Source organism: Ostrea edulis, chromosome 6 (genome assembly GCF_947568905.1).
Source record: "Ostrea edulis chromosome 6, xbOstEdul1.1, whole genome shotgun sequence".
Lineage (NCBI taxonomy): Eukaryota > Metazoa > Mollusca > Bivalvia > Ostreida > Ostreidae > Ostrea > Ostrea edulis.
In genome coordinates, this window is record NC_079169.1 from 74,373,150 (window position 1) to 74,400,128 (window position 26,979).

Here is a 26,979-nt window from a genome sequence, read left to right on the forward strand (position 1 = left end):
ACAAGTTAACTTCTTTTAATTCATATCTTGTCCTAATAATCATCATCATTGAATTCTATAAATATATGTGTACTCATGTCATGACAAGGAATATTAATGGAAGGTGGAGAAAGGGGTGGGATGGAGAGAGAGAGAGAGAGAGAGAAGGGACAGGAGGAGAGGTGGGCCCCTGTAACACCCTTCCTTGTTTACTTCTAGAGTTCATCAACATTGAACAGGATAAGACCAACAACAAAAATTAAAAAAAAAAATTGGCCACATCCAACTGAAATAAGTCTTCCTGACTCAAAAAGTTTTTTCATCACAAGTTGGTTATTTTTTCCTGATTTTATATAGATGGTAGAATTTTATAGGTATCTGTGTGAGCAGTAGTACTTTAGATTAAATGGTTACTTCCCTTTCCAGATTTTTAAGGAGGAATGCTACATCAGAGAAATTTTATATGGATAAAAAGTGGAGGATATGTACAATAATAGTTTGAAATTGTAAACTTTCATATTTACCTTATTAAGTCAAAAAATGCAGTTTTAGTAGAAAGTGTTCTGAAAAAAATTATAACTCCTGCTGGACTCAAACCCGCGCAGTTCAGCAGTCGACATGACAACCAACTGACCTACACTGCTAAGCAATGAGATTTAAAAGGAATATACAAATATTACTGATATTTACATTTTCATCCATGTTTTAAAAGGAAGTCAGCTATTATGACGATGTAGAGAACCTCCTTAATGCATGTATAGATTTGAGAGAGGGCCAACAAAAATAGTTCTAAAGGTATGACCTCACATTAAATGTTGTTCAGATTCAGTATCAGGAAGTTTACAGCACTCCTAGTTAGTAAATTAATTCACAGTCAGAGCTGGACTTTAATGCAATGAATATTTCAAGTAAAATTATCAAACAGACATCAACAAAACAACCCACCCAAAGTACACAATGGTACAAACTAATTTCCTCGTCTTATCTTTTATATTGATCAAAATTTTCAAATCAAGGCTGATCAGATTAATATTTATTTAACAGTACTGCATGAAAAAAATTCTATCAATTATGCCACTGCTAAAATCAATCTGTATACATTATTTGAAAATGGTGGCATACATCAAATATTTCTAGTTAAATAATAAAAAAGAAGAAGAAAGAATATTTCGTAACTTACAAAGCAGCAAAGAGCAAACACCCATACTTATTAAATTGTACATAAATATTACATATGTACATCTCCCAATTACAAACACATACATTGACAAGCCTTCACTTATATCTTGGATGTTATTAATGAAATTCAGGAGTAAAATACACATTTTCACACAATATTCATAATATTAGTGTCTACCCACATCACAACACCATTCGCCCGACACAGATGTTGGTACACATACCCGATAGTGTTAAAATTATGTACAATCATGTCACCCACATAGAATTTAAAGCAACCCCAGTACTACCCATCAAAGAGACCCAAATAATTCTTGTACATGTACTTATCTACCCCATTATTTTCAAATTACCTCAGCCAAAGGATCGAGTTGTGTTTCCTGATGGAGACTTGTCTGTCATCTATTTGTACTTCTAAATGTTTATTTTTTTCAATTTTTACATTTTTATCACCTTCATCAGAGTCCCTGGACAAAGTCGACACATACAACCCATGTTCAACACCCCCCCCCCCCTTTCTTCTAAGTAAGGAGAGGTGACAGGAGTATAATTGTGACAATAAGGTTGAAGTCACCCCAAAAAAATCTACTTTCCAAAACCACTGGATTAGAAATATGATGACTTAGATAAAACCTTAATTACATAGTAAACATTTTCCCAAAACATACTTAAGAGTACTGTGTGTATATACAATAAAACAAACAGCTTAAACCAAAAGGTATCATGAAATCAATATCTAATATTGTCAAAAAGACACTTGATACAAAAAAAAAATTATGCGTATATGTTGATAGATATTTTTTAGATTAGTTTGGTTGTAATAAGTACATAATTATATAAAATTTCCCAAAATAAGGGACTTGTAAATAAATTTTTTATGATGTTCAAAAGTTGAAATATGGTACCCCTCCCTACATAAATCTATACAAATTTTCTACACTGTTTTGGACTTAATTGGGAAATCATGGGAATAAATTACATTCCATATGTTCATTTTACTTATAAAAACAACTTTAATTTTTCATAATTTTTTGAAAAAAGTTTGTGTGTAGCAAGTGTTGTTAAATGTGATATACTTTCATATCTACATATATATGCTATTTTCATTTTTTCCTAAATATCTACCACTTTTGAAAAATTTATTCTATGAAAAGAAAAGAAAAAAATAATAATCAGTAATTACAATTTATGCTGGTTTAACAGAAGTTAGGACACAGTTAACACATTGATTCTTATGCCTTAAAAGTTGGGATTTTACAATTGTTTTCACTTCAGAACTTTAGACTTTGTTACATAAGTAAATTAAAACAAGAATAAGAAGCAGAAAATCAATGCACACATCTCTCTTACAAAAATATACATTTACACATTCTCTGGAACAAAAACTACACTGACAGACAAATAAATAACAGCACTTAATTTCCTTGTTACATGTAATCACACTGATACTCTGAATAAAAACAAAACAAAGGCCTTCTTCAGTCCAATGTATGCTCTCAGGCAATATAAAGTTTGGTTAACTGTGAAAACACTGTGTACATTTCACACGAATTACCCTACCAGAATACGTCAATACATAGTTACATGGCCTCAGCCTCAGGACAAGCAAGGGGCGAGATCAAAAGATTGATGTCTGGTAAAAATCTAAATTCAAATAGTTAGGGGGAGGGGGGATAAAATCTTAAGTTTCTGTCATCCATTACACTTTGGTGGAAAAAGAAAAGCAACTGTTAATCCACATAATAATATAACATTTTAATGAACATTAAATAGTTTTAATGTACACTTTCATTTGTGAATAAACACTGAAAGTAGTGACAATAGTATGTTTTTACTTGTTTATCGATTAGTTTCAACATTCATCATATTTAGTTTTAATGGGGGTGGGGTGGGTGGAAACTGTGAATTTAGTTTTTTGTCTGACATTGAAAATTTGATCTCGTCCCTAATAGTGACTGAAGACAAATAAATAATATCCATTAAATATAAACTCTCAAGGTCAAAATTATTGCTTCATTTGACACTTGTAATCAATGGTATACAATCATACAACACAAGCAAAAAACTGCTTTGAACCAAGTTGCTTAAGTTTGTAATTATGACATCAAATCCAACAGCACCATGTATCTAGGATTTAGAAATTATAGGTACTTGCTGCATTTCTGCAGTCATTATCACAAAATAGTGAATTTCTGATTCACTTGCATAAGACCATAAATTATACGAGAGTAAAACTTTCTGAAATTCTTTAACAACAAGGGTGTTTAAAATATATACTTATAGTCTACATGTATCAGAAAACTTTCAGTCTTGTTTGTGTCTGAATATATGGAACATATGACAGAAATCACGCACTATATCATCTCAAAAAGTGCTTCCATTGACATTCAATTATGAATATGACCATTCCATGTGAAGTAAACATGTTCTCTATCTATACAAGGTCATGTCAGTTACTGAACAAAATTTCTACATCATAATATGTAATAATGAAAGTACATTTGCAAATACACATGACATTTAAAAAAAAAAAAAGTTCAAATTCTACCGGAATGATATGATTGATTTTGGAGCCAACACTCTAGATTGTCTTTTCTCCTCCATTTGTGAACAAGATGGAAAGACACAGAGGGCGTGACAGGATTTAGCTTCGGGTCACACATTGTAGCCTTTCCTTCGACCTGTGTACCTCTCCTGTCCTTGACAATACTCATTGATAATTAACTTGACCAGGAACAAATGGAACACGACAACTAGGAATGCTACTGAGATCCAGAAGATGAGGGGAAGCCCTCCAAAATGGTGGCCATGTTTGTGTAAGGCTATCACATGGTGTTCATGTGGAGGAGCTGAAATATAGTGTTTAATATAGATGAACATAGAAATATAGTGTTTAATGTAGATGAACATAGAAATATAGTGTTTAATATATATGAACATAGAAATATAATGTTTAATATAGATGAACATAGAAATATAGTGTTTAATATAGATGAACATAGAAATATAGTGTTTAATATAGATGAACATAGAAATATAGTGTTTAATATAGATGAACATAGAAATATAGTGTTTAATATAGATGAACATAGAAATATAATGTTAAAACATGGATTAACAATGGATGCATCTTCGCAAGCCAAGTGTCCAATTCGCTTACTCGGACACGCTTACTCGGACACGCTTACTCGGACACTTGGCTTGCGAAGATGCAATGGATGCAGCATTAAAATAGGAACTTGATCTGGCCTCTAAATTTTTTCTTCTTAATTTGAAGTGATTGAGTAAGCCTGTTTAGCTGCAAAAGCCCAAGGCAGACAAAATAACTGTCTGACTGGTAGTTTCACTGACTCTCAGACAAAATCAGTGTTGGGAGTTACCAGAAGCCAACATGTGCATTCAAAAATGCAACTAATATGGTAAGGGAAATTACTCTTACACATCATCTTGTTGAAGCATGATTTTTGTCTTCAGATTGTTAATGGAAATGAACTCACAAGTCAGACATAAAACACTTCTTAGTGTATAATAATGTTTTCTAGAGTTCAACTGGCAATTCCAAACCACTAATTGGTATACCTTCTTTGATAGACTGTAGATGAAGGACATGTTTAAGTTCCTCCATATGTACCCTATCAGCTGTTATGTACAGAATGGCTGTCAAAGGCTCGGTTAACTTCACTGGAAATTGCTGCACTTTCCTCCTGCAAAACATCAAAGAATAGTAAAATGCAAGTTTCAAGACGTGTCCAAGTTAATTTCCATGTAGAAAATTCTTGTACACAGTATGGCACATGACACATTTCTTTACACATGACACATTTCTTAACACATGGGGGTGGGACTAATGCAGCCATATAAATGTTTTCGTGGTGACCATTATAAGATTACAACCATAACAAGGTCCTGATCTATTATATTTGGGAAAGGACTCCTTATATTTGGTAAGGGACTCCTATAGTAATCCAGGTAAGGGATTCTTACAGTAATCCTGGTAAGGGACTCTTATTGTAATCCAGGTAAGGGATTCTTATAGTAATCCTGGTAAGGGACTCTTATAGTAATCCAGGTAAGGGATTCTTATTGTAATCCTGGTAAAGGACTCTTATAGTAATCCTGGTAAAGGACTCTTATTGTAATCCAGGTAAGGGATTCTTACAGTAATCCTGGTAAGGGATTCTTATTGTAATCCTGGTAAAGGACTCTTATTGTAATCCTGGTAAAGGACTCTTATAGTAATCCTGGTAAAGGACTCTTATTGTAATCCTGGTAATGGACTCTTATATTTCTAGAAACTTAGTGAGAATCTTTTCAAGGAATACTTTAATAGTACTCTATAGATATGAATGAGGGGCATTATAGCAACTGATATTGTATGATAAGTGGTATTAAAACTATCAAAAGATGCAAAATTGGATGTGTGTGTGTGTGTGTTCCCGTGCGCGCAATTTCTACACAAAGCCAAACTGGTTGGCATCTAAATACATATGCACTGAAGTGTACTGACATGTATAATAGCAGGATTCCTATTTTAATGTCTTTGGTGATAAAGAAGCATGCTAATTTATAGTTGTGTTCAAAAATGAAAATCTCCATTTATCCATCATACATAGACACAATGCATTATGAAAACACTATGCTGAATTTTAATAGGATAGATACACATTCAGTGATAGTGGGATAGAATGCCCTCAAAATTACACATTCAAACAAAATAATTCATAACTTACGATAATTGCATAGGGGGATCAATACATCCCGCATCACAGGCATAGTATGGCCGATCGTTACGATCCAAAGCAACATAAATACTGGCTTTATTATCGTCCCCGACTATCACAGATATATTGAGATGGGAGTTATTGCCATAATTAATACGGTGAAAAAACAGGTCCCTGTGAAGGTCTTTAGGTTCCATCTTAAACTCCAGATGGCTGTCTCCAAACCTGAGTGATCCCATGCTCAGCAGCATTGCCTGCAGAACCCCCTCTGCTCCTGTGAACATAAGAATGACATTTTATTCATTTATAAGAATTGGTTCAACTGTACGAAGTACTTTATATGTATGATTAGAAATCATGGATCCTGCAGTATAACAGCTGTAAAAACTTTCAAACCTTGGGAGAAGGTGCCCCAAGCTTCTGATATTGTGCCTGATCCCTTCAAACCTTGGGAGAAGGTGCCCCAAGCTTCTGATATTGTGCCTGATCCCTTCAAACCTTGGGAGAAGGTGCCCCAAGCTTCTGATATTGTGCCTGATCCCTTCAAACCTTGGGAGAAGGTGCCCCAAGCTTCTGATATTGTGCCTGATCCCTTCAAACCTTGGGAGAAGGTGCCCCAAGCTTCTGATATTGTGCCTGATCCCTTCAAACCCTGGGAGAAGGTGCCCCAAGCTTCTGATATTGTGCCTGATCCCTTCAAACCTTGGGAGAAGGTGCCCTAAGCTTCTGATATTGTGCCTGATCCCTTCAAACCTTGGGAGAAGGTGCCCCAAGCTTCTGATATTGTGCCTGATCCCTTCAAACCTTGGGAGAAGGTGCCCCAAGCTTCTGATATTGTGTCTGATCCCAATTGTACAAAAATGTGATAAAAGTTCAAATCAAAACTCTTCTGATAAGAGACTGAAATGAAACAGTTAGCCTGAATTCTACAATATACGCTACTGCATTAAGGTCATGCAGGTACACTGTGGCACATTGGGGCTTCCAGTAGTCCATTGTTGTTTTTTTTTCCGTTTTAGACTTCGAGGCTAGGTATTTTGTCCAAGGCTACTTAAAGAATTCTAGTTACTGTGCATGCAGTTGTGTTGACTCACTGAACAGAATGGTTTTACATCCTGATATGATTTTGAATGAGGTAAATACAGAGAAAATTCTAGCTGATCCTTCAGTTACAGTGTGTAGTTAAACTAGAATCGAGTATACATGGTCAGTAAATTCCATATGGGGTGAGAACACACTTACACATGTAATACTATATTTTACAGACCGCATTTAAATGACATTTCATTGAGGTATCAATATCAAACAATACAAAATCCATGTGAGAATTTCTTAGTTATTTTTTCATTAATTGAAAAACTACTACAACAGCAAGAAAGGTTATACCCTGATTATAGATTACATGGTAAAGAGGAGCAGTGTTTGTCACAGAAAAGCTAACATTATTTTAATAAGTATCTCTCTTCCGGCAATTTCAATAGATAGTAAGATAAATTATGGCTTGAAACTACAAATGATGTCGAACATGTGATGCAAGAAACTATGTAACATACACAGTTCTGTTCTCAATGCATTGTCTACATTTATTTTTAACTGTTTGGGATTCAGTTTCAGCTGTTTCAGGCAGCTCATTACACCCTGAAATAGTTTCTCAAATCAATACGTATTGACTTAATCATAAAAGATAGGATATGATATATAATAAGTATATATGCCCAAAAAAAGCAGAAAATATGCAAATTTGGATAAAAACATGATTTTCAAAAAAAAGTTATTTCAACACATATGAACAAAAGACTGGCGGACTTGAACTCGAGGTCTGCAAATCACCAGCCCAAGGCTTTCACCACTGAGCTACGATGATAGACAAATGAATTGATCGATACAAATAATTTCACAAAACATTTAAATCGCCATCTTGTGACGTAGTGTCATAAAGAGTATAAGTTTTAGTGTAGTGAGCTACCTTAACTGAACTGCCAGTTTAAAATCAATGTTAAATCCCAAGTGAAATAATTCATGTACTAACCATGCATTAAAAAAAATGGAGGTTACTGACAGTTTCAGTGGAATATATGTGGTCTTCACATGTAAACTGATATTATCAGAAAGAAGTAGGTAGAGTTTCTAAAGTCATTTGGCCCAAAATATTGATGATTTCACTTGGAGCTCAAACCCTGGCATTCAAATAAGGAATGGATTAGCAAACCCAAAATCCGCTCAGTTTGATCAGCAAAATGATTTGTGTCATATGACGAGAGCTAAAAGTTGGCATAAAATTGCAAAAATGCCATTTTCAATGAAAATATCCACAAATTCAGGTGGTTTTCTTTTCAGAAAACATACAGCGTATGCGTCGAGCAAATTCATATTCAAGTATGCTTTTCATCTTAAAATAATACACAATATATATCATTTTTATTTTGCTCGATAAATGTGTACATCTTTTCCTGAGCAATAATCTGTATGACATTTGACAGTTTTCAGGCTTATTTTGAAAAAAGGCGAGAAATGTCTTATTCATGATGTCATAATGCTATCCAATTAGAAATATCATTCTGATTTTGTTGACATAGTATACCTGGCATATATTTTACTTTCTTAAAACGCTTATTAAGGTTAATTCCAGACACATTTTATAGAGAGAAAATTTTTGGGCCTTTTTATGTATATAATCGTACCTTGTTCTTTATAGGAGATAGTAAATATTATAAAACTATTGACATTTTGGAGGTCAATACAATACTTTATTTACCTGAGAAGTGCAATATTCACACAGCCCAGAGGGCAAAGGTGAATTTTGTACTTTGAGGGTAGTTAAAGCATCATATTGGCCAAGAAAATATTAATGATTTTTTTGGGGTTATATAAATAAATTATCTAAAACATCAAAACTGGCTATTCAGACTTAAGAAATGATACCTGATCAGCCATCTTTGTATACAGATACAGTGCAACACTTAGTCAAAAAGTTATTAGTGATGTGAGTTTTTTTTGTTTATCACATGATTAATTGAAAACATTGAAACCCCTACCGAGCTTACAGAACGATACCCATTCAGCCTTTTTTAGATCAGGTTCGATGTTACTAGGTTCAACAAGTTTGTGTAAAGTCACCTTTTCTTTGCAGCTAGAATGCAAGACCTAGTCGACAGCGAGTCGAGATGCAACTTTTTGTTTGAAAATATTATGATTTATTCACATATTTCATTAATGATATATAAGCTACAAATGTACATGTACCTTTCATGGATATTATCTCATTGTCATGGACATAAGCAATTTAAGTACCTGATGTCCACATATTGTTGTTTCTTGTACTACACGAGTACCATTTACGCACTTAATACTTCCTAATCTGATCATCTAAGTCTCTATACAAATTCGATCAATTTGCAAATTCCCAACTTATTTTTGTCCAATGTTGGAAAAATCAAATGTATTAACTTTGAAGGCACATACAGGTGAACATAACATTTTACTTTTTCTAGTTTGTTGGATTTCAGCCAATCAAAAAGCATGGAATTATTCAATAATATGATCAATAAATACACCTCAAAGACAAATTTTACCTGATCGGACCATGAAATCACAGCCCATCTTCTCAAGAGTTATCATCCAGGTTGTCGACACCCTGGCAATGTCATCTTCATCTGTTACATCCACCCACAGTGTGTTAGCTAGCCTGTATAGATATATATAACAAAACCATCAATCACATCCACTCACAGTGTGTTAAAGCTAGCCTGTATAGATATAAATAACATAACCATCTGTCACATCCACTCACAGTGTGTTAAAGCTAGCCTGTGTAGATATATATAACATAACCATCTGTCACATCCACTCACAGTGTGTTAAAGCTAGCCTGTGTAGATATATATAACATAACCATCTGTCACATCCACTCACAGTGTGTTAAAGCTAGCCTGTATAGATATATATAACATAACCATCTGTCACATCCACTCACAGTGTGTTAAAGCTAGCCTGTATAGATATAAATAACATAACCATCTGTCACATCCACTCACAGTGTGTTAAAGCTAGCCTGTATAGATATAAATAACATAACCATCAATCACATCCACTCAGTGTATTAGCTAGCCTGTATAGATATAAAATAACATAATCATTCATCACATCCACTCGTGTGTTAACTAGCCTGTATACATATAAAATAACATAATCATTCATCACATCCACTCGTGTGTTAAAGCTAGCCTGTATAGATATAAATAACATAACTATCAATCACATCCACTCAGTGTATTAGCTAGCCTGTATAGATATAAAATAACATAACCATCTGTCACATCCACTCATGTGTTAACTAGCCTGTATACATATAAAATAACATAACCATCCATCACATCCACTCAGTGTATTAGCTAGCCTGTATAGATATAAAATAATAAACTCATCCATCACATCCACTCAGTGTGTTAGCTAGCCTGTTTAGAAACAAGAGGCCCATGGGCCTAGAATCGCTCTTCTGATGCATTGTAGAACAGGCAAAAATTCTCACTAACCAAGATTCATCAATTAACAAAGTTTGATGATGTTAAGTCAAATAGTACCTGAAAATTTAAATGTAACTGTCCAAAAGTAGGTCACAGTGACCTACTTTAGGTCGACACACTGTAGACTCAAGATGCATCAATTGACAAGTCAAATAGTATTCAAATATAGCCGTCAAATTCCAAAAGAAGGCCACAGTGACCTACTTTTTGGTCGACACACTCCAAAGACTCAAGATGCATCAACTGACAAAGTTTGATAATTGAAGTCAAATAGTATCTGAAATATTCAGATATAAACGTCAAATTCCAAAAGTAGGTCACAGTGACCTACTTTTTAGTCAACACACTCTGAAGACTCAACATGCATCAACTGCCAAAGTTTGATAATTGTAAGTCAAATAGTATCCGTAATATTAAAATATAGCCGTCAAATTCCAAAAGTAGGTCACAATGACCTACTTTTTGGTCACACAACAAACTATGAAGACTCAAGATGCATCAACTGATAAAGTTTGATGATCCTAGCTTTCATAGTGTCCAAAATATGCATCTAAAATTGAAAATGTGAAATTTGAATGTCTGCAAAATTCAAAAAGTAGGTCACTGTGACCTACTTTTTTTTAATAAATATGTTTCGAGTCTTCTAGACGCATCAACTTCCAAGGTTTGGTGATTCTAAACCTCTTGGTATCTGAAATAACAACCTAAAATGTATTCATAAATGATTAGCCATAAAATTCAGAAAGTAGGTCATGGTGACATACTTTTCATATGAAGCAGTTCAAGGTCCCATGATCCATCAACTGACAGCTTTTGATGATCATAGGCTCAAAAAGTCCTAGATATGCATCAAAATCCATTTAATAATAATTACCTGCGAAATTCAAAAAGTAGGTCACCATGACCTACTTTTGAGACAACATGATATTAGGTCCTAAGATGCATCAACTGACAAAATTTGATGATCCTAGTCCTTATATTAAGCAAAATATCAAAGTTTTAACAAAACAAAATTTAAGGTCAACTTTGAAATGACCTTGAGAATACACCCTTTGCCCCAGGATGACACCTTGAACAATTTTTTATCTACAACCTATCCTCATCCTTATCCATAAATTTGGTGATAATTTGCCCTGCAGTTCTTGAGAAGAAGATTTTTTAGTAACCACTACTTTTGTTTGCTTTTTCCTAATTATCTCCCCTTGTTAAAGGGTCACAACCGTAGTTTTAGTACAAATGAAAGCCCTTGGGCCAAGGATACCCTGTGACAAATTGACAAAAATTGGCCAAGGGGTTCTTGAGATATAGCCCTTTTTCCAAAAAGTTGACGCACACAGCACTTCAGACATATGGCCATATGATTAGCTCTTTGAGCCTTAGGCTCAGAAGAGCTAATAAAATAGCATAATCATCTGTCACATCTACACACACGTGTTAAAGCTAGCCTGTATAGATATTACATAGCAAAAGTATCTAAGAAACCATGAAATACATAATAAAATCTTTACAGATTTATTTTGCCTAGAAGTAGAATGTAAATGCTTGAATAATTCACACGAAACTTTTGTCCAGGCACAGTACAGACAAAAATAACCTCTAGTGATACATAACTTACAATGTAGAGTGGCCATTGTAGCACCTGTCTGGATAATGAAGCACCTGTTGGATTTTTGTCCTCTCTGTAGAAGTGACCGTTAAATCATGAAGTGGGGCTGGAACATTACTCAGTACATAATATATGGTGGTGTTGATTTTATCAGCATTCAGGGCTCCCACTGCCTTAGAATGACTAATTCCAAACCCACTCTCCCACAGCTGAAATATCAACACACATCTGGCATAGACTCCAAGAACTTTCATCATGTTTTTCAAAATTTAATTTTCTCCTTTTCAAGAGTAAACTTTTGATTCTAAAGGCTAGTTTATAAAAAAAATTGATAAAAAATTATATTTTTGCTTGCTTTTTAAATCCATTCTACAATTTTTCATTCAAAACAAGACATCACCAGGTGCTGGTGAAATGCCATAAATTTAGACTCAAACCTTCCAGTCACAAAGCAAATGCTTTAACCACTGAGCCACTGTGACTGGTCACAAAATGATAGAAATCTTTACATTGCTTTTTGTTCACACTCAAACTCACCTTACTCCAGACTTTAACATGTTCATCTTGTAAGTCTGAAGTTCCAATATTCATAACATTTATCAACTCCTGTAAAACAAAAACATGGGTAAAAAACTTTTTAGCCTTGTACATAATACAGAGTATGTACTATAATCATTCCTTAAAGTTCAGACGTGAATGAAAATATACATCCATTTCTCATGTTTAATACATGTTCCATAAAATCAGAAACAAATTTGCTTTACAGGTATCTCATTTATTTCAATCAGGTAACTGAGCCAAAATTTTAAACATTAATATTTAACTGATAAAGCAAAAAAAAAAAAAAACCGGAAGACAATGACTGTCACGTGATGACTGACCTTTACAACTCCTGCTGAAATTGCAGAGGTAACTTTTTCTTGTTTTTTCTCGTATGGTTTTGTGTAATTTACAACAGTCAGCACTTGATACTGTTTGGTCCTTAAACAACAAACACATTGTCAACAATCAGGGTTCAAAATTAACTTTTTAAAGCACTAGTGACTATGGATGTTCACTAGTCTGAAAAGCATTTCACTAGTCCGTCCAGTATATCTTATTAAATGATCTTCATTCTATTCAATAGTATTTAATCAAACCAAACACATCACAGTTTCTGAGACCTACAGAATAAAATGACCACCATACTTTATTTTGCAATCAAGATCTTCAGAAGCATACAGTAACCTCAGAGTTAATCACGTAACCCCTTATATAATGGTCCTAAGTGCGGTCGAGATCGACATTCCCGTTGTTCTCATGCTCAGTTCTTAGTCACAGGAGTTTGAAATTTTATCAATAAAGTCAATAAAATGCACCCCATTGACCAAGCCAAGAGCTAGGTGTTACAAAATCATGTGTTAGAGTTGCGAATGACAAGAATATGTGCACACGAATACGTGTTCTTCGACCACACTACTTGCAGAGGTGGTGTGAGTTCTTGCACCTTGAACCCATTCTTATGATGCGTACTCGGCGTTCAGAATTGGCAGGAATTTGTACTTGTGCAAAGAATGGCGATCTCGAACACACTCCATGTGTTTGGAAGTTCAGCATGTCATTGTCAAGCAAACGCTTAACCATGCAGGTAATCGACCATAAGTTCAAACATCTAAGAGACTCATACAAATTTGCTAAAATCTTAACCAATTCAAGATTGATTTCCGGATTTTCACTAATCCGTACAGACTAGAGCTATAGAGAGTTTACTAGTCCGACATGTTTTTTACTAGTCTCGGACTTACAGACTCGAGGTAATTTCGAACCCTGACAATCCTAGTTTCACTACCTAATACATACTAAACAACATTGCTCCAACACAATGACTGTAAAAGCAAAGCTAACTAAGATGTTTAACTATATCATAGTAAAATGCAATTCTTTTTACTCCCTTAGATCCACTAACTGCAGATCTACCAAAAAAAATTTGCTTTTGCAAATTTGAAGTTTTTACCATGAAAAGTTATTGTAAGTCAGACATTTCCTTGCTGGTAGTAATATCTTAATATGGCATCTTGGCCTTGTTTTGGTAAGATTCACGATTTACACAATAACTTTTTATACTTAATCTATTTTTTACCAAGGTGCACAACTGTCTGATAGATCCAGCATTACTTGCTATCTTAACAACATGTAAAACTTACTCTCCAGGTTTGATTGTAAATGTATTTTTTTGAAGTCTGACAGAGGCAACCACTGCGTACACATGATATTTGTTATCTGGAAGGTCCACCTCTCCCTCTGACACCTCATACTTCACAGGCTGACCACGCACAGTTTCTCTACAAAAATAATTCAAAGACTTTGTTCAGCAATTTTTTTACAAGATCGCTTAACACTAAAATTCATCTTAAAGAATCATTATATCAAAATAATGAAAATATTCCAAAAGCACAACTTCCATATTCATAGTTATAATTAGAAATACATGTATTTTTATATCCAATACCTGTTTACATATATGAGTCACTGAATAATAATTGTTACAGATCTATATGAACACTTACATGTAAATACTTACGTTTTGGGGGAGGTCTTGGAATTTTTCCAATTGAATTCACCAGTTTGTTCAAATTCAATAAACAATGGTCTTTTCTGTAGAAAAAATCAGATAGCAAAACGTTCATTTAACATTTCTAATCAAAATGGAAAAATTTCAAGCAATTTTTTGGGTGTATTCAATCTATTGTTTTCCCTCTACAAACTCAAGCATTCAATAATCATCACAAACAATACCCTGGCAGATACTACAAAGATTTCAAAATAGCAAGACTTCACAATATCGATGTAGTAAAAATTAGACTAGTAATATCACTCCTTTACAATACACTTCAATAAAAGATCTTCTTTTGGAGTGAATCGCAGAGGAACTGAATTACAGTTCTAATATTAACTATAAATGGATGTCAGTTCTTATCCATAACAACAGGAAAAACATGTTAAACAAATATTACTCCATGCTTCCATTGTATTTAAATCTCCATCAAATTCATTTCTTAAATACATAACACTTACATGGTTTAAGTTGAGAGTCACATGATTGTCAAGTGTTTTTATTGAGAAATAAAACATAATAAAAAAGCGTAGGTCTACTTCTGACAAAACATGAAAGTCATCGGAAAAATTCAAATATATTGTGAGATATGCACAAGGATAAAGATTTCCTATTTCAATTGATGAAACAAGGATAAAGATTTTATATTTTAATTGCTGAAACTTTAATGTTTTCCACTTACACTAGGGTTGGATATTCGAATATCCTGGACCAGAACAGAGGGGCGTGATCTGTGAGCATACAGCCGGCTCTCCACATAGTTACATTTGCTCCTCCACCCTTCCTGCATATGATAAATCAAAGTTCTTCAAAATGGAAAGGAATTGGATTTCACTTCTAAAATATCTTTGTCGTGAATATGAAATTACTGTGTCATCATTACATTCCATGGAGGTTAAATTTTTGTAGATTTTGTGGGCATCATCCATATCCAATGAATTTAAAAATCACAGTAAAATGTCATTGTCATTCGGACAAACTTGAATTCCCTTTACCAATGGGTACAGAATGAGAAATTATTTTCAAAGTTGAAAAAATGTGAAAAGTTTATAAACAAATGGACAAAACTGATGGATGGATGACAGCCAAACAATCAGAAATGAATGACCTTTCAGTTCAGGTGAGCTGTCAGAAATACATTCAAAATACTGAGAAAAAAAGTAGGTCTTTGAATGAAAGAGAAAATCTTGAGCTGTTACTAGTTTTATAGTTATTCTTTTTATTGATATCCATCAAACACATCAGACATCTGTACATGCAGAAACATCAGAGACTGTGAAGAATATACTCTATACAGGGAAATATTCGCCTCTGTTTTATTTTCGCCCTTGTTGTCAGTAGACGAATTTAAGCCTGGACGAAATTGTTTTTTCTCTTATCTCTCTTTTAACACAACTGTGTCTGGGCAAATTAAAAACAGAGCAAAACTGCCAGCAAGTGCAGAAAGGTGAAAATAACACTGTATACAGTATAATTAAGGGAAGATTGATTTAAAAAATTTTTCTTTGAAAAGGTAACGATGAAATTGGAGAAAAATAAAGGAAGTGTGTATTGCTTTGTTTTACTGGGTTTTTTTTCAGTGAAAAGCTACTTACAGGTGTAAAACAAAGAAATGACACACTGTATTGGCTCACATTGTAGATACCGTAATTTAACAATAATTGACATCAGCCTTCTTTTGCTTTATTTCTTATCCAGAGTAAATATCAATGACTCTAATATTTCAAAATAGGAACAATTTTTATAAAAGAAAAACAAAATGTGTTTGTGAAACACAAATGCCCCCGATAATGGCCAATTCCGAAGATGGCCAAGGTCACAAGGGCAAATATCTTGGTACCAGTAGAAAGATCTTGTCAAAATAAATGCTCATGTACAATATGAAAGCTCTAATATTCACCATTTAGAAGTTATGACCAATGTAAAAAAAATAGTTAAAGTAGGTCAAATGTCAAGGTCAAAAGGTTGAATACCAACGGAAAGATCTTGTAACAAGGAATACTCATGTGAAATATCAAAGCTCTATCTCTTACTGTTCAAAAGTTATTAGCAAGGTTAAAGTTTTCAAAAAGTAGGTCAAATTCCAAGGTCAAGGTCACAGGGTCAAAATTTTGATACCCACGGAAAGATCTTGTCACAAGGAATACTCATGTGAAATATCAAAGCTCTATCACTTACTGTTCAAAAGTTATTAGCAAGGTTAAAGTTTTCAAAAAGTAGGTCAAATTCCAAGGTCAAGGGTCAAAAATGTTGGTACCCACGGAAAGGTCTTGTCACAGAGAATACTCATGTGAAATATCAAAGCTCTATCACTTACTGTTCAAAAGTTATTAGCAAGGTTAAAGTTTTCAAAAAGTAGATCAAACTCCAAGGTCAAGGTCACGGGGTAAAAAATGTTGGTACCTACGGAAAGGTCTTGTCACAAGGAATACTCATGTGAAATATCAAAGCTTTATCACTTACTGTTTCAAAGTTATTAGCAAGGTTAAAGTTTCAGACAGAATGACAGACAGGACAAAAACAATATGCCCCCCCCCGATCTTTGATCTCGGGGGCATAAAAAAACAACCCTACACATATATCTAAACCGAGATACATGTAACAAACATACGTTTTTGATTTTTTTAAAAATGCTCGCTGAAATGTTGACATTGCTACTGTGTGGGCAAGTACAGCAAAAGCAAAAAGCAAAGTGGTTACAAAAGTTTGGAATTACACACCATATCTCAATCAATTTCCCTTTTTTAGGTCTTGCATGTAAACCTGCAATGTATATATTGTTGTATTCTGTCCTTACCGTTTGAACTGTCTTGAGATTGTAAGCAATGCCTTCTCTGACATTCAACAATGAAGCCTCTACAACAACAAAGCATATCAAATGAAAGATGTCTTTGTAAATAAATTCATGTTTCATATCATCTTCCCAAGCTGAGGGTTTCTGATCTGCTCTGCTCCACATAAACTCCTTGACCGAACAGGTAGAGTTTGATGGGGTCAAAATTTTTTAATCTCACTAGATGGCATGCTAGCAAACCCGCATATGTTCTGCCTGTTTAGTCAAGGGTTTATGTGGAGCGGAGCAGATCAGAAAACCTTGACTTGGGAAGGTGTTTTCATATCAGTTGATACATGTTTAACATGCAAGTAATATCACGGTATAAATGCATTAACGGTTACATCTATCTCAGTATGTGTGTACTTTCAAATCAGAATTTTCTTTACTTTATGTGGACCCCAAGTCTTACACATCAAACAATTCAATGAACAATTTTGAACTACACGAATCAGTAGTTCCCTTGTTTGAAAATAAAACCATTTTAATTCCAAAGATACTTTTGTATAAAAAAAGGGAGAAGAGTAGTAAATTGAATTGATCAGGTTGAAAGGCTGTCTATTGGAATTAAGCATGGTCTATGATATTGGTGACACACGACATGTCAGGGCTCATCGATTCTAGAGGTTTGCTTGATTACCATTCATTTCAGTAACACACTAAGTAACACTTTTTCCTCTCACGAATGTACTGGTAGCATTACAGAGCAGAATTTCCACATCTGCTAGTATTCTTCCACTGCATGAGGCTCAATCCTGGTGCTGCGTCAAACCAATCTAATAAAAATTAGATCCTTTGATCTACGCACCTACGATCGCTTCACATCCTATGTGAAGCAATCATAGGTGAGCGGATCAAAGGATCTAATCTTAATTAGATTGGCCTATGTGAAGCAATCATAGGTGAGCGGATCAAAGGATCTAATCTTAATTAGATTGGCCTATGTGAAGCAATTGTAGGTGAGCGGATCAAAGGATCTAATCTTAATTAGATTGGCCTATGTGGAGCGATCATAGGTGAGCGGATCAAAGGATGTAATTTTAATTAGCTTTGCGTCAAACCTAGTAAGATGTTTAACATAGGTAGTCACTAGTACATGTAGTGACTATTCCTTCATCAAGCACCTGGCTTTGAAGTGAAGTTACAGGTCTTAAGGATATGACCTTAAAAATGGAGGCCCCATGACATGATAGGTGCTGTCACAATGGAAAACCTCTTTGCTACAGACATAAGTGCCACACATAGGCCAAAACTTGCGGAACTTCACCTAACGCTAGCGACATCTCTAAAAATTCCGCAATGGGACGTGAAATGACATACAAAGTATTCTTATAAATTTCATTGTAGTGGCAAGAGTTAACGTTTCTTTATAATGGTTTACATAGCGACAAGAGTTGTCAGCCCTTTACAAAGTTTTATATGACAAGAGTTGTCTGCCCTTTATAATGTTTTACATAATGACAAGAGCTGTCAGCCCTTTATAATGTTTTATATAATTTCATACAGATTTGTTTTTGTTTATTTTCAGTTTTAGTTTGAAGTTCATTTATTTATTTATTTCAGTTTTATTTGTATGAAGATAGCGTATGTATGCAACATACCTTCATATACCATTTTATATTGTATCTGTATAATACTGCTGTCTGTGTATATGTTTTCAGGACCACAATGTAAACTAGTATTTGAAACTAATTGTGCTATCCGTTTAAATAAAGGACATCATTATTATTATTATAGAATGACAAGAGTTGTCAGCCCTTTACAATGTTTTATGTGACAGGAGTTGTCAGCCCCTTATACCATTTTATATAATGACAAGAGTTGTCAGCCCTTTATAATGGTTTATATAATGACAAGAGTTGTCAGCGCTTTATAATGGTTTATATGACAAGAGTTGTCAGCCCATTATGTTGGATATAATGACAAGAGTTATCAACCCTTAATAATGATGGCAACAAGAGTTGCGGCCCTTCATGATGATTAATTTAGTACATCCAACACATTGGAAGAATTCGCAGATACTTAATATGCCAACCAATGCCTGATTTTCTGTGGACATCCTCTTAAAACAAGTTTGTACCGATAACAACCACAGAGAGATTTATATTTAATTAAAAATCCACTAGAACACTTTTTCTTCCATGCTAAAATCCTACTTAGACACTGAAGAAAGATCTTAGCTTGGAAAAATTAATATTTTGAAAATAATCTTACTTTCTATCACTTCAATGATTTGCTCCTTGCTTCAATTTTGTCTAACAAATTCACAAAATATCTTTTTATACAAATCTTTTTAAACACAATTATAACCTACATGTACATGTTTAATGAGAGATACCTGTCTTTGTTCAATGGACTAATTTACTTATGTTCTTTTTTAACATTAACAGAGAGCTCCGACAAGGATTGATTGATTGATTGAATATTGTTTAACGTCCCTCTCGAGAATTTTTCACTCATATGGAGACGTCACCACTGTCGGTGAAGGGCTGCAAAATCTAGGCCTATGCTTGGCGCCTATGGCCATTGAGCAGAGAGGGATCTTTATCGTGCCACACCTGCTGTGACATGGGACCTCGGTTTTTGCAGTCTCATCCGAAGGACAGCCCCATTTAGTCGCCTCTTACGGCAAGCAAGGGGTACTGAGGACCTATTCTAACCCGGATCCCCACGGGATTCCGACAAGGAAAACAATTTGAAAATAGCCTGGTATTGACTCACAGACCTCTAGCCTTGCTGTTGATAATTTTTGTAGACACCACTGGGTAGTATTTCACAGGTAAAGAAAGTGCTCTGTTCAACCTAATAAACAGCCCTGAGTCACTGTCTAATGAAGCTGCCAATTTTCCATTTCCTACAAAATACAGAGAGAGCATTAAATTATAAAATAATACCAAAATACTACATGTACTATGATGAAAATACACACAAATAACATGCTTTGATAAAATGTTCTTCATCAATTTCATTTTGTCTATCAAATAGGGTCATGTTGGTCCAGTTTCAATGATCACAATCCATTTGGCATTTTAATTTCTCTGGCTGTCTCTGGTTAAAAAGTGGTTCATTGCTGTTACTGTTGAAAAACCAGCATTTCAAACCACTCCATATAAAATAATCTTTTTAGTGCTGATCATGGATCACTCTAAAATAATGACTCAATGACTTTGCTGGCTGTAGAAATACATAGCAACAGCTGACATGTCATTCAATTCAATAATACAGTCTTTCCTTGTGTGTATACTTAAAACCAGGTACATGCAGTCAGACTAGTACACCCTCATGCCCTGCTTGCAGCAGTTGACTGAGTTTAGTGATGTGTGAACTATTGTGATGCACATCTTGTTTGTCATCATATTCAGTAAGCTACTGATTCAGACCAATCACAACGACTCTGGAATGATTTTTTGGTTCAGACCAATCACAACAACTCTGGAATGATTTTTTGGTTCAGACCAATCACAACAACTCTGGAATGATTTTTTGGTTCAGACCAATCACAACAACTCTGGAATGATTTTTTGGTTCAGACCAATCACAACGACTCTGGAATGATTTTTTGGTTCAGACCAATCACAACGACTCTGGAATGATTTTTTGGTTCAGACCAATCACAACGACTCTGGAATGATTTTTTGGTTCAGACCAATCACAACGACTCTGGAATGATTTTTTGGTTCAGACCAATCACAACGACTCTGGAATGATTTTTTGGTTCAGACCAATCACAACGACTCTGGAATGATTTTTTGGTTCAGACCAATCACAACGACTCTGGAATGATTTTTTGGTTCAGACCAATCACAACGACTCTGGAATGATTTTTTGGTTCAGACCAATCACAACGACTCTGGAATGATTTTTTGGTTCAGACCAATCACAACAACTCTGGAATGATTTTTTGGTTCAGACCAATCACAACAACTCTGGAATGATTTTTTGGTTCAGACCAATCACAACGACTCTGGAATGATTTTTTGGTTCAGACCAATCACAACGACTCTGGAATGATTTTTTGGTTCAGACCAATCACAACAACTCTGGAATGATTTTTTGGTTCAGACCAATCACAACGACTCTGGAATGATTTTTTGGTTCAGACCAATCACAACGACTCTGGAATGATTTTTTGGTTCAGACCAATCACAACGACTCTGGAATGATTTTTTGGTTCAGACCAATCACAACAACTCTGGAATGATTTTTTGGTTCAGACCAATCACAACGACTCTGGAATGATTTTTTTGGTTCAGACCAATCACGATGATCCTGAAACAATACTATGAGATGTAAAAGCACAGTACATGTATCAAAACTGAAACAGTTGCTTACCAACATATGGAGGAAATGTTTTTTCTTGATTATCTTGATTCAAGAAAACATCATATCTGTCGATAGAGTTGGAGAACCTTTCCACTTTTTCTTGTAGGCAAAATGCAAGATTATCTGAGGAAGAACAGTCATAAAATTACTATACATCAGAGCTGTAGTCCATAAATTAAACTGTTTATCTTCAAATATTTAAACATTTACATTTCAAAATTAGAACATATAAGATTACCAGGTGCAATAGTGTGTTTCTCTGTGGTAAACCAAGAACTTAAGAAGTAGTATAGGAAAATGCACACAACAAGCAATGCAAGAATGACTTTTCTGGACCTGAAATGAAATACAATGCCTTAAATTAAGTTGAAAGAAATTACAATCAATAGTCATGATTTACAAGTTGCAAGTAATATATTCTTCAATTCACATTTAACATTATATATCTTTTCCATGCCTTTTGGATTACTGCAAGACTGTAGTTCTTCATTTCAGAGAAATTTAATGAGATGAAGGATTAAAAAGTTACTAATGAGAATCAATGAAATAATTTGAAATTTCCAGAGAAACATTTAATATTTAACAGCTTCATGAAGGCAGATGAGTCTTTTCCCTAATTTGTTAATTATATATCCAGTTCAAAAGGTCTGCTTATCAAATTCCTCTAGAAGCAGTTTTTCCTAATTTTCCTCATCACCCAGTTTTTCCTAACTTTCCTCATCACACCAATACATTTTAAAAGTCCTCCAATTTGTGTTAGATCTTTACTTCAGAGTGAAGAATTATTGGTCAGGAATGTGGGTGGTTTTGCCCTAGCTGTAATAATGTAGCCCACTCCAATTTCTTTCCTGTTTTTAAAATGTCAGAATAAAAAAAAAAGGAGACGGCTACATTATTGCTGCAGCTAGTTTCATCCCAGTTACTTGTTCTCGACAGTGCAAGTTGATTGAAAATGAATACATATATATTCACTCTGAATGGTTTTGAGGAATGCTGGACAACTCGACCCCAAGACAACTCGCCCTCAAGACAAGTCGCCCTCTTTCAGGACAAGTCGCCCCTTCTCTTGAGACAACTCGCCCCCAATATTATATATAAATATATTATCACATTTTATTTTCGTTTTGTGTGTGTGTGAGAGTAATTGTACAAAAATTTACACTGTTAACGCCATAAAGATACGTCTTTATTTCATACTTCATACACAGATTTAATTATTGCATTTCAGAAAAAACTATATTTTTCATAATTTATTTGGCAAGGAAAATTACATTTACTGATCTTCAGGTAATTGATTACATGTCTCCAATACTGAGAAAAATTGGGGGTTGGGAGGTGTGTGTTTTATCGATAGAGTATACATAAGTGTAAATGTGATATTCTGATACATGTAATTATCTCAACTCAAATATAACGGCTTTGCTTTACTGGTTTTTTTTTACGTGGCGATTTCAAAGTGAGAAGTACTCTGACGATGAGTACCTTAACGTTTGAAGAAAATATATAGCAGCTTGGGGTAGTGATGAAACGATTGTCGCCGATGATCGATTGTCAGTCGTTCAGAGACCTACGATGCTACTAATCGATTACAAAATAAAAGTCGCCGACATCATTAACCAAATAAAATCCAGATATCACTTCAACTTTGTTCAAATTTTCTTTTCTTTATGTCAAACCCGATCAAAAATAAGCAAACAAAATGGCATGAGATATGAAGGACAGTAACAACAATGACATTCAACAGTCAAATAAAGGAGCCTATCTCTGATATCTTTGATACATTGAGATTATAGATAAATTCCATTACTTGATATATTGGAATTCTGATTTATATACCAGTGAATAAATGAAACAAAGAAGAATTCAAAATGTTGTTTCCATACATTTAATGATTCTGTTACATCTAATTTGAGGGGAAAACACTTAAATGTCAATTCAGATTATAATCGATTACATGTGTTCGATTATTGCCAATAATCGATTGTGGTTTTAGGTCCGATTGCCCATCACTAGCTTGGGGGAAATCAAACAATTAGATTTAACAACAGACGCAGATTATAAATAATTATACTACGTCCGCTGTAGACCAAGCTAATACCCTCCCTACCAAACGCTAATTAGCTTCCGCTGAAATTATATATTTCACATGTACATAAAAGTGATGGTGAATTTATTGAACCCAAACACTGGATATTCCCTACAATCTTTCGTCTTGCATAAAAAGACACGAAGTTCAGTGTTTATGTGAACATGTCTTTTTGTCTGTGATGTACATGTATATACTATCTATAAGAAATTTATGAATTTTGCTAATACACCTTTTGGATTTAGACCAAAACTAATAATTGTAAACATGTATGATATGAAGGGGAGAGTTATATTAAGAGAGGGGGGGGGGGGGACTTGTCCCAAAGAGGGGGCGAGTTGTCTTGAGGGCGAGTTGTCCCAAAGAGGGGGCGAGTTGTCTCGAGGGCAAGTTGTCTTGGGGGCGAGTTGTCCTGATACCGTTTTGAGATGGGTTGTTTCACGCCAAGTGCCAAAAAATATAAATAAAATTAAAATAAAGGTTTATTAATATTGAAATTTTATAAGAATAAAAAGTCTGTAAGACATTTAACTCAATACAAGTCAAGTTCCTAAATATTGTTGAAATGTTAATGAAAACAGAAATAATCATATATAATGCATAATTGATTGTTGATAAGTTTATCAGTCCTGTGTATCCCCATGTTGTTTAGTACAAATTAAATGAACAGTATATAATTACTGTAAATCAGTCTTTGAAATTGCTATGTACAAAGACGAACATATATTGATGAGCGAATTAACATTTAACAAATTAACTCCTGGTTGCAAAACAAGCCACCATTAGTGTCCAGTAAACTCAAACCATTAAATTGTCCGGTAATCAGGAATAACTAAATTAAAACTATAGAATTTCTATGGCTGACATAGTAAAAACAGAGATCAATATCATTCATTAGGCCCTATTAAATCAGTGTTAACTTCCCCCCAAAAGTTTTACTAATGATTTGCATTCAACAGTAACATTTAGTCATATACAGGGACTAACACATTTATTTAAAAATATCAAACTCCATTGCCAAAGGATATAAGAGTAAACCTTGATTGCCATCAGGACACAAATCAGAGAAAATCTGAGTAAATTCGGATTTATCGTTATTAAGTTGTAAACATACCTGTTCAAGGAATTTAGCCTTGTAAACAAGCTTTGTGTTTGCACTTTCAACCACATCTGTCGAGAATTAAATAAACAAGGAATTCTAACTCTAAATATTCGTCTCAGGAGGCTCAAACCATGATGCATAGTCTGAGTGTTTGTCGAACCGCCACATCGATGTTTCCATATCCTCTTCCAAGCAGCAATTAGAGTTGCCCCCCCTTTCTAAAACAAACTTGTTGGAATTTGTTGTCTTCCGAGCGAGATGCTTTCTAAATTTATATCTTTCATATGCCTGACTTGTCTCGGTTGCTGTATGCGATTACTAGAATTTGACATGTGCATTCTTTGTGTGTTGTTCAGTAGTTTGTTTATATCTATATAATATACTTGCTTCAACAACACAATCGGTAAAGTTGGCTACTAGTAACCAGCAACTAGCTACTTAAAAAGAGGAACGCCAGCTACTTGAACCATGAAAAGTTAGCATTAAAGGAGACATTCTATGTAAAATGTACATGTTAAATAACAAAGTAAACATATTTAAAACAGTTTAGTTTCGGCTTAAACAGTTTTATGAAATAGTTTTCCTTGGCTTTGCGTTCATTTTCCTCTTTTACTTTGTAAAATGGAAAAAATATAAAAACTGCCTTCACCGCACTGGTCCAATCAAAATGTCCACTAAACGGTGTGTTTCTTATTGTAGCATCTCTGATCTGTTGTTTATGTATATGAACACATATACATATGAACACGGTTCCTCTTTGTCGTATACAGTTTTCTCCACATGTATGGTAAGTTATACAATAAAGTAGATTTTTAGATTTACACGTCATAGTTGAATTTACATTGAAGTTTATTCCGTTTTTGAAAGTTATAGAGTGACCGGTTTGTATAAATTGGCAAGTACCATTGATGGTTGACGTCTGCTGTGGAGTATATCTGTGGGCTGAATGAGGTCATTTAATTAATGTTTCCTATTGTTGAAGAATTGAGAATAACTGGTTGGCTGTTTTGAACATGTTGTGATTTCTCGGGTTGTGTATTAGAAAGAAAGGAAGTTTTTGTTGGTTTATTCATGTTCGCAATTCTGTGATGTGAGTTTCTTTAGCCTTTTGTATAGCTGTTTCAATTAATTTTGGTGAATATTTCTGTCTACATAAAACTATATTAAGTTCAGATTATCTTGTATGTTTGCGATCCCCATCTATTACTATTGTGCAAATTCTCCGGGCCATTTTAAAGGGGATCTTTCGTTTGGTGTGAGATGAATGGCATGAGTTAAACATCAAATATTGATGGGAATCTATTAGATTGCCCCAATGTTTCAGGTACTCTTCCAGGGATCTCTAAACCAGGCATCTATTCCAGTAGAGTGGAAGACAGCAAATTGTAATACCTATTTACAAAAAGGGGAGAAGAATATTTAGCAGAAAATTATCGTCCAGTCAGTTTAACATCTGTGACATGCAAGATGCTGGAGCATATTATGTGCAGTAACATCATGCGACACTTGAAAGGTAACAATTAACATGCCCAGCATGGTTTTCGTAAGATGCGTTCTTGTGAGAGTCAGCTAATACTTACCATCCAGGACTTCGCTTATAACATCGACTCAAAAGGCCAGACTGACGTCATAAACTTACTTGACTTTTCAAAGGCCTTCGACAAAGTTCCTCACAAGCGTCTTCTGTATAAGTTAGACCACTATGGGATTAGACACAGTCATCTGCAATGGATCAAAGACTTCCTTGTAGGTCAAACCCAACAAGTGTTACTGGAGGGCGTTACATCATCTACAGACCCAGTACAATCAGGAGTCCCCTAGGGTAGTATGCTTGGACCATTGCTGTTCCTGTTGTTTATTAATGACCTACCAGATTGTGTCTCAGAGGGATCTACAGCAAGATTATTTGCAGATGACTATACAGGATTATCAGAAAGGAGGAGGACGCCATCAAGTTTCAAGAAGACCTAGAAGCTCTACAGCAATGGGAGGGTAATTGGTTGATGGAGTTCCACCCCAAGAAATGTCAACTAC

General features: G+C 34.6%; 1 protein-coding gene across 1 annotated transcript; it reads right to left on the reverse strand.

Moving 5' to 3' along the window:
• LOC125645863 (uncharacterized protein KIAA2013 homolog) lies at positions 1-25,159 on the reverse strand. Its single transcript, XM_048871743.2, has 15 exons — positions 24,958-25,159; positions 21,996-22,093; positions 21,767-21,880; positions 20,160-20,288; positions 17,399-17,457; positions 15,284-15,385; positions 14,569-14,642; positions 14,192-14,329; positions 12,890-12,989; positions 12,546-12,614; positions 12,018-12,217; positions 9,452-9,564; positions 5,889-6,153; positions 4,738-4,862; positions 1-4,007 (listed from the first exon to the last, which is right to left on the reverse strand). Exons 1-15 carry the CDS (start codon positions 25,083-25,085, stop codon positions 3,814-3,816), a joined length of 1,908 nt encoding a protein of 635 aa, XP_048727700.2. The 5' UTR covers positions 25,086-25,159; the 3' UTR covers positions 1-3,813.
• Between the last annotated feature and the right edge of the window lie 1,820 nt (positions 25,160-26,979).

Excerpts from the sequence above, each read along its gene's own strand:
- LOC125645863 (XM_048871743.2), bottom strand. The coding sequence starts at position 25,085 with ATGCATCATGGTTTGAGCCTCCTGAGACGAATATTTAGAGTTAGAATT. Across the intron at positions 22,094-24,957 it reads AGGCTAAATTCCTTGAACAG|GTCCAGAAAAGTCATTCTTG; the intron begins GTATGTTTACAA and ends ATTTCATTTCAG. Across the intron at positions 12,218-12,545 it reads ATGTTAAAGTCTGGAGTAAG|CTGTGGGAGAGTGGGTTTGG; the intron begins GTGAGTTTGAGT and ends TTGATATTTCAG.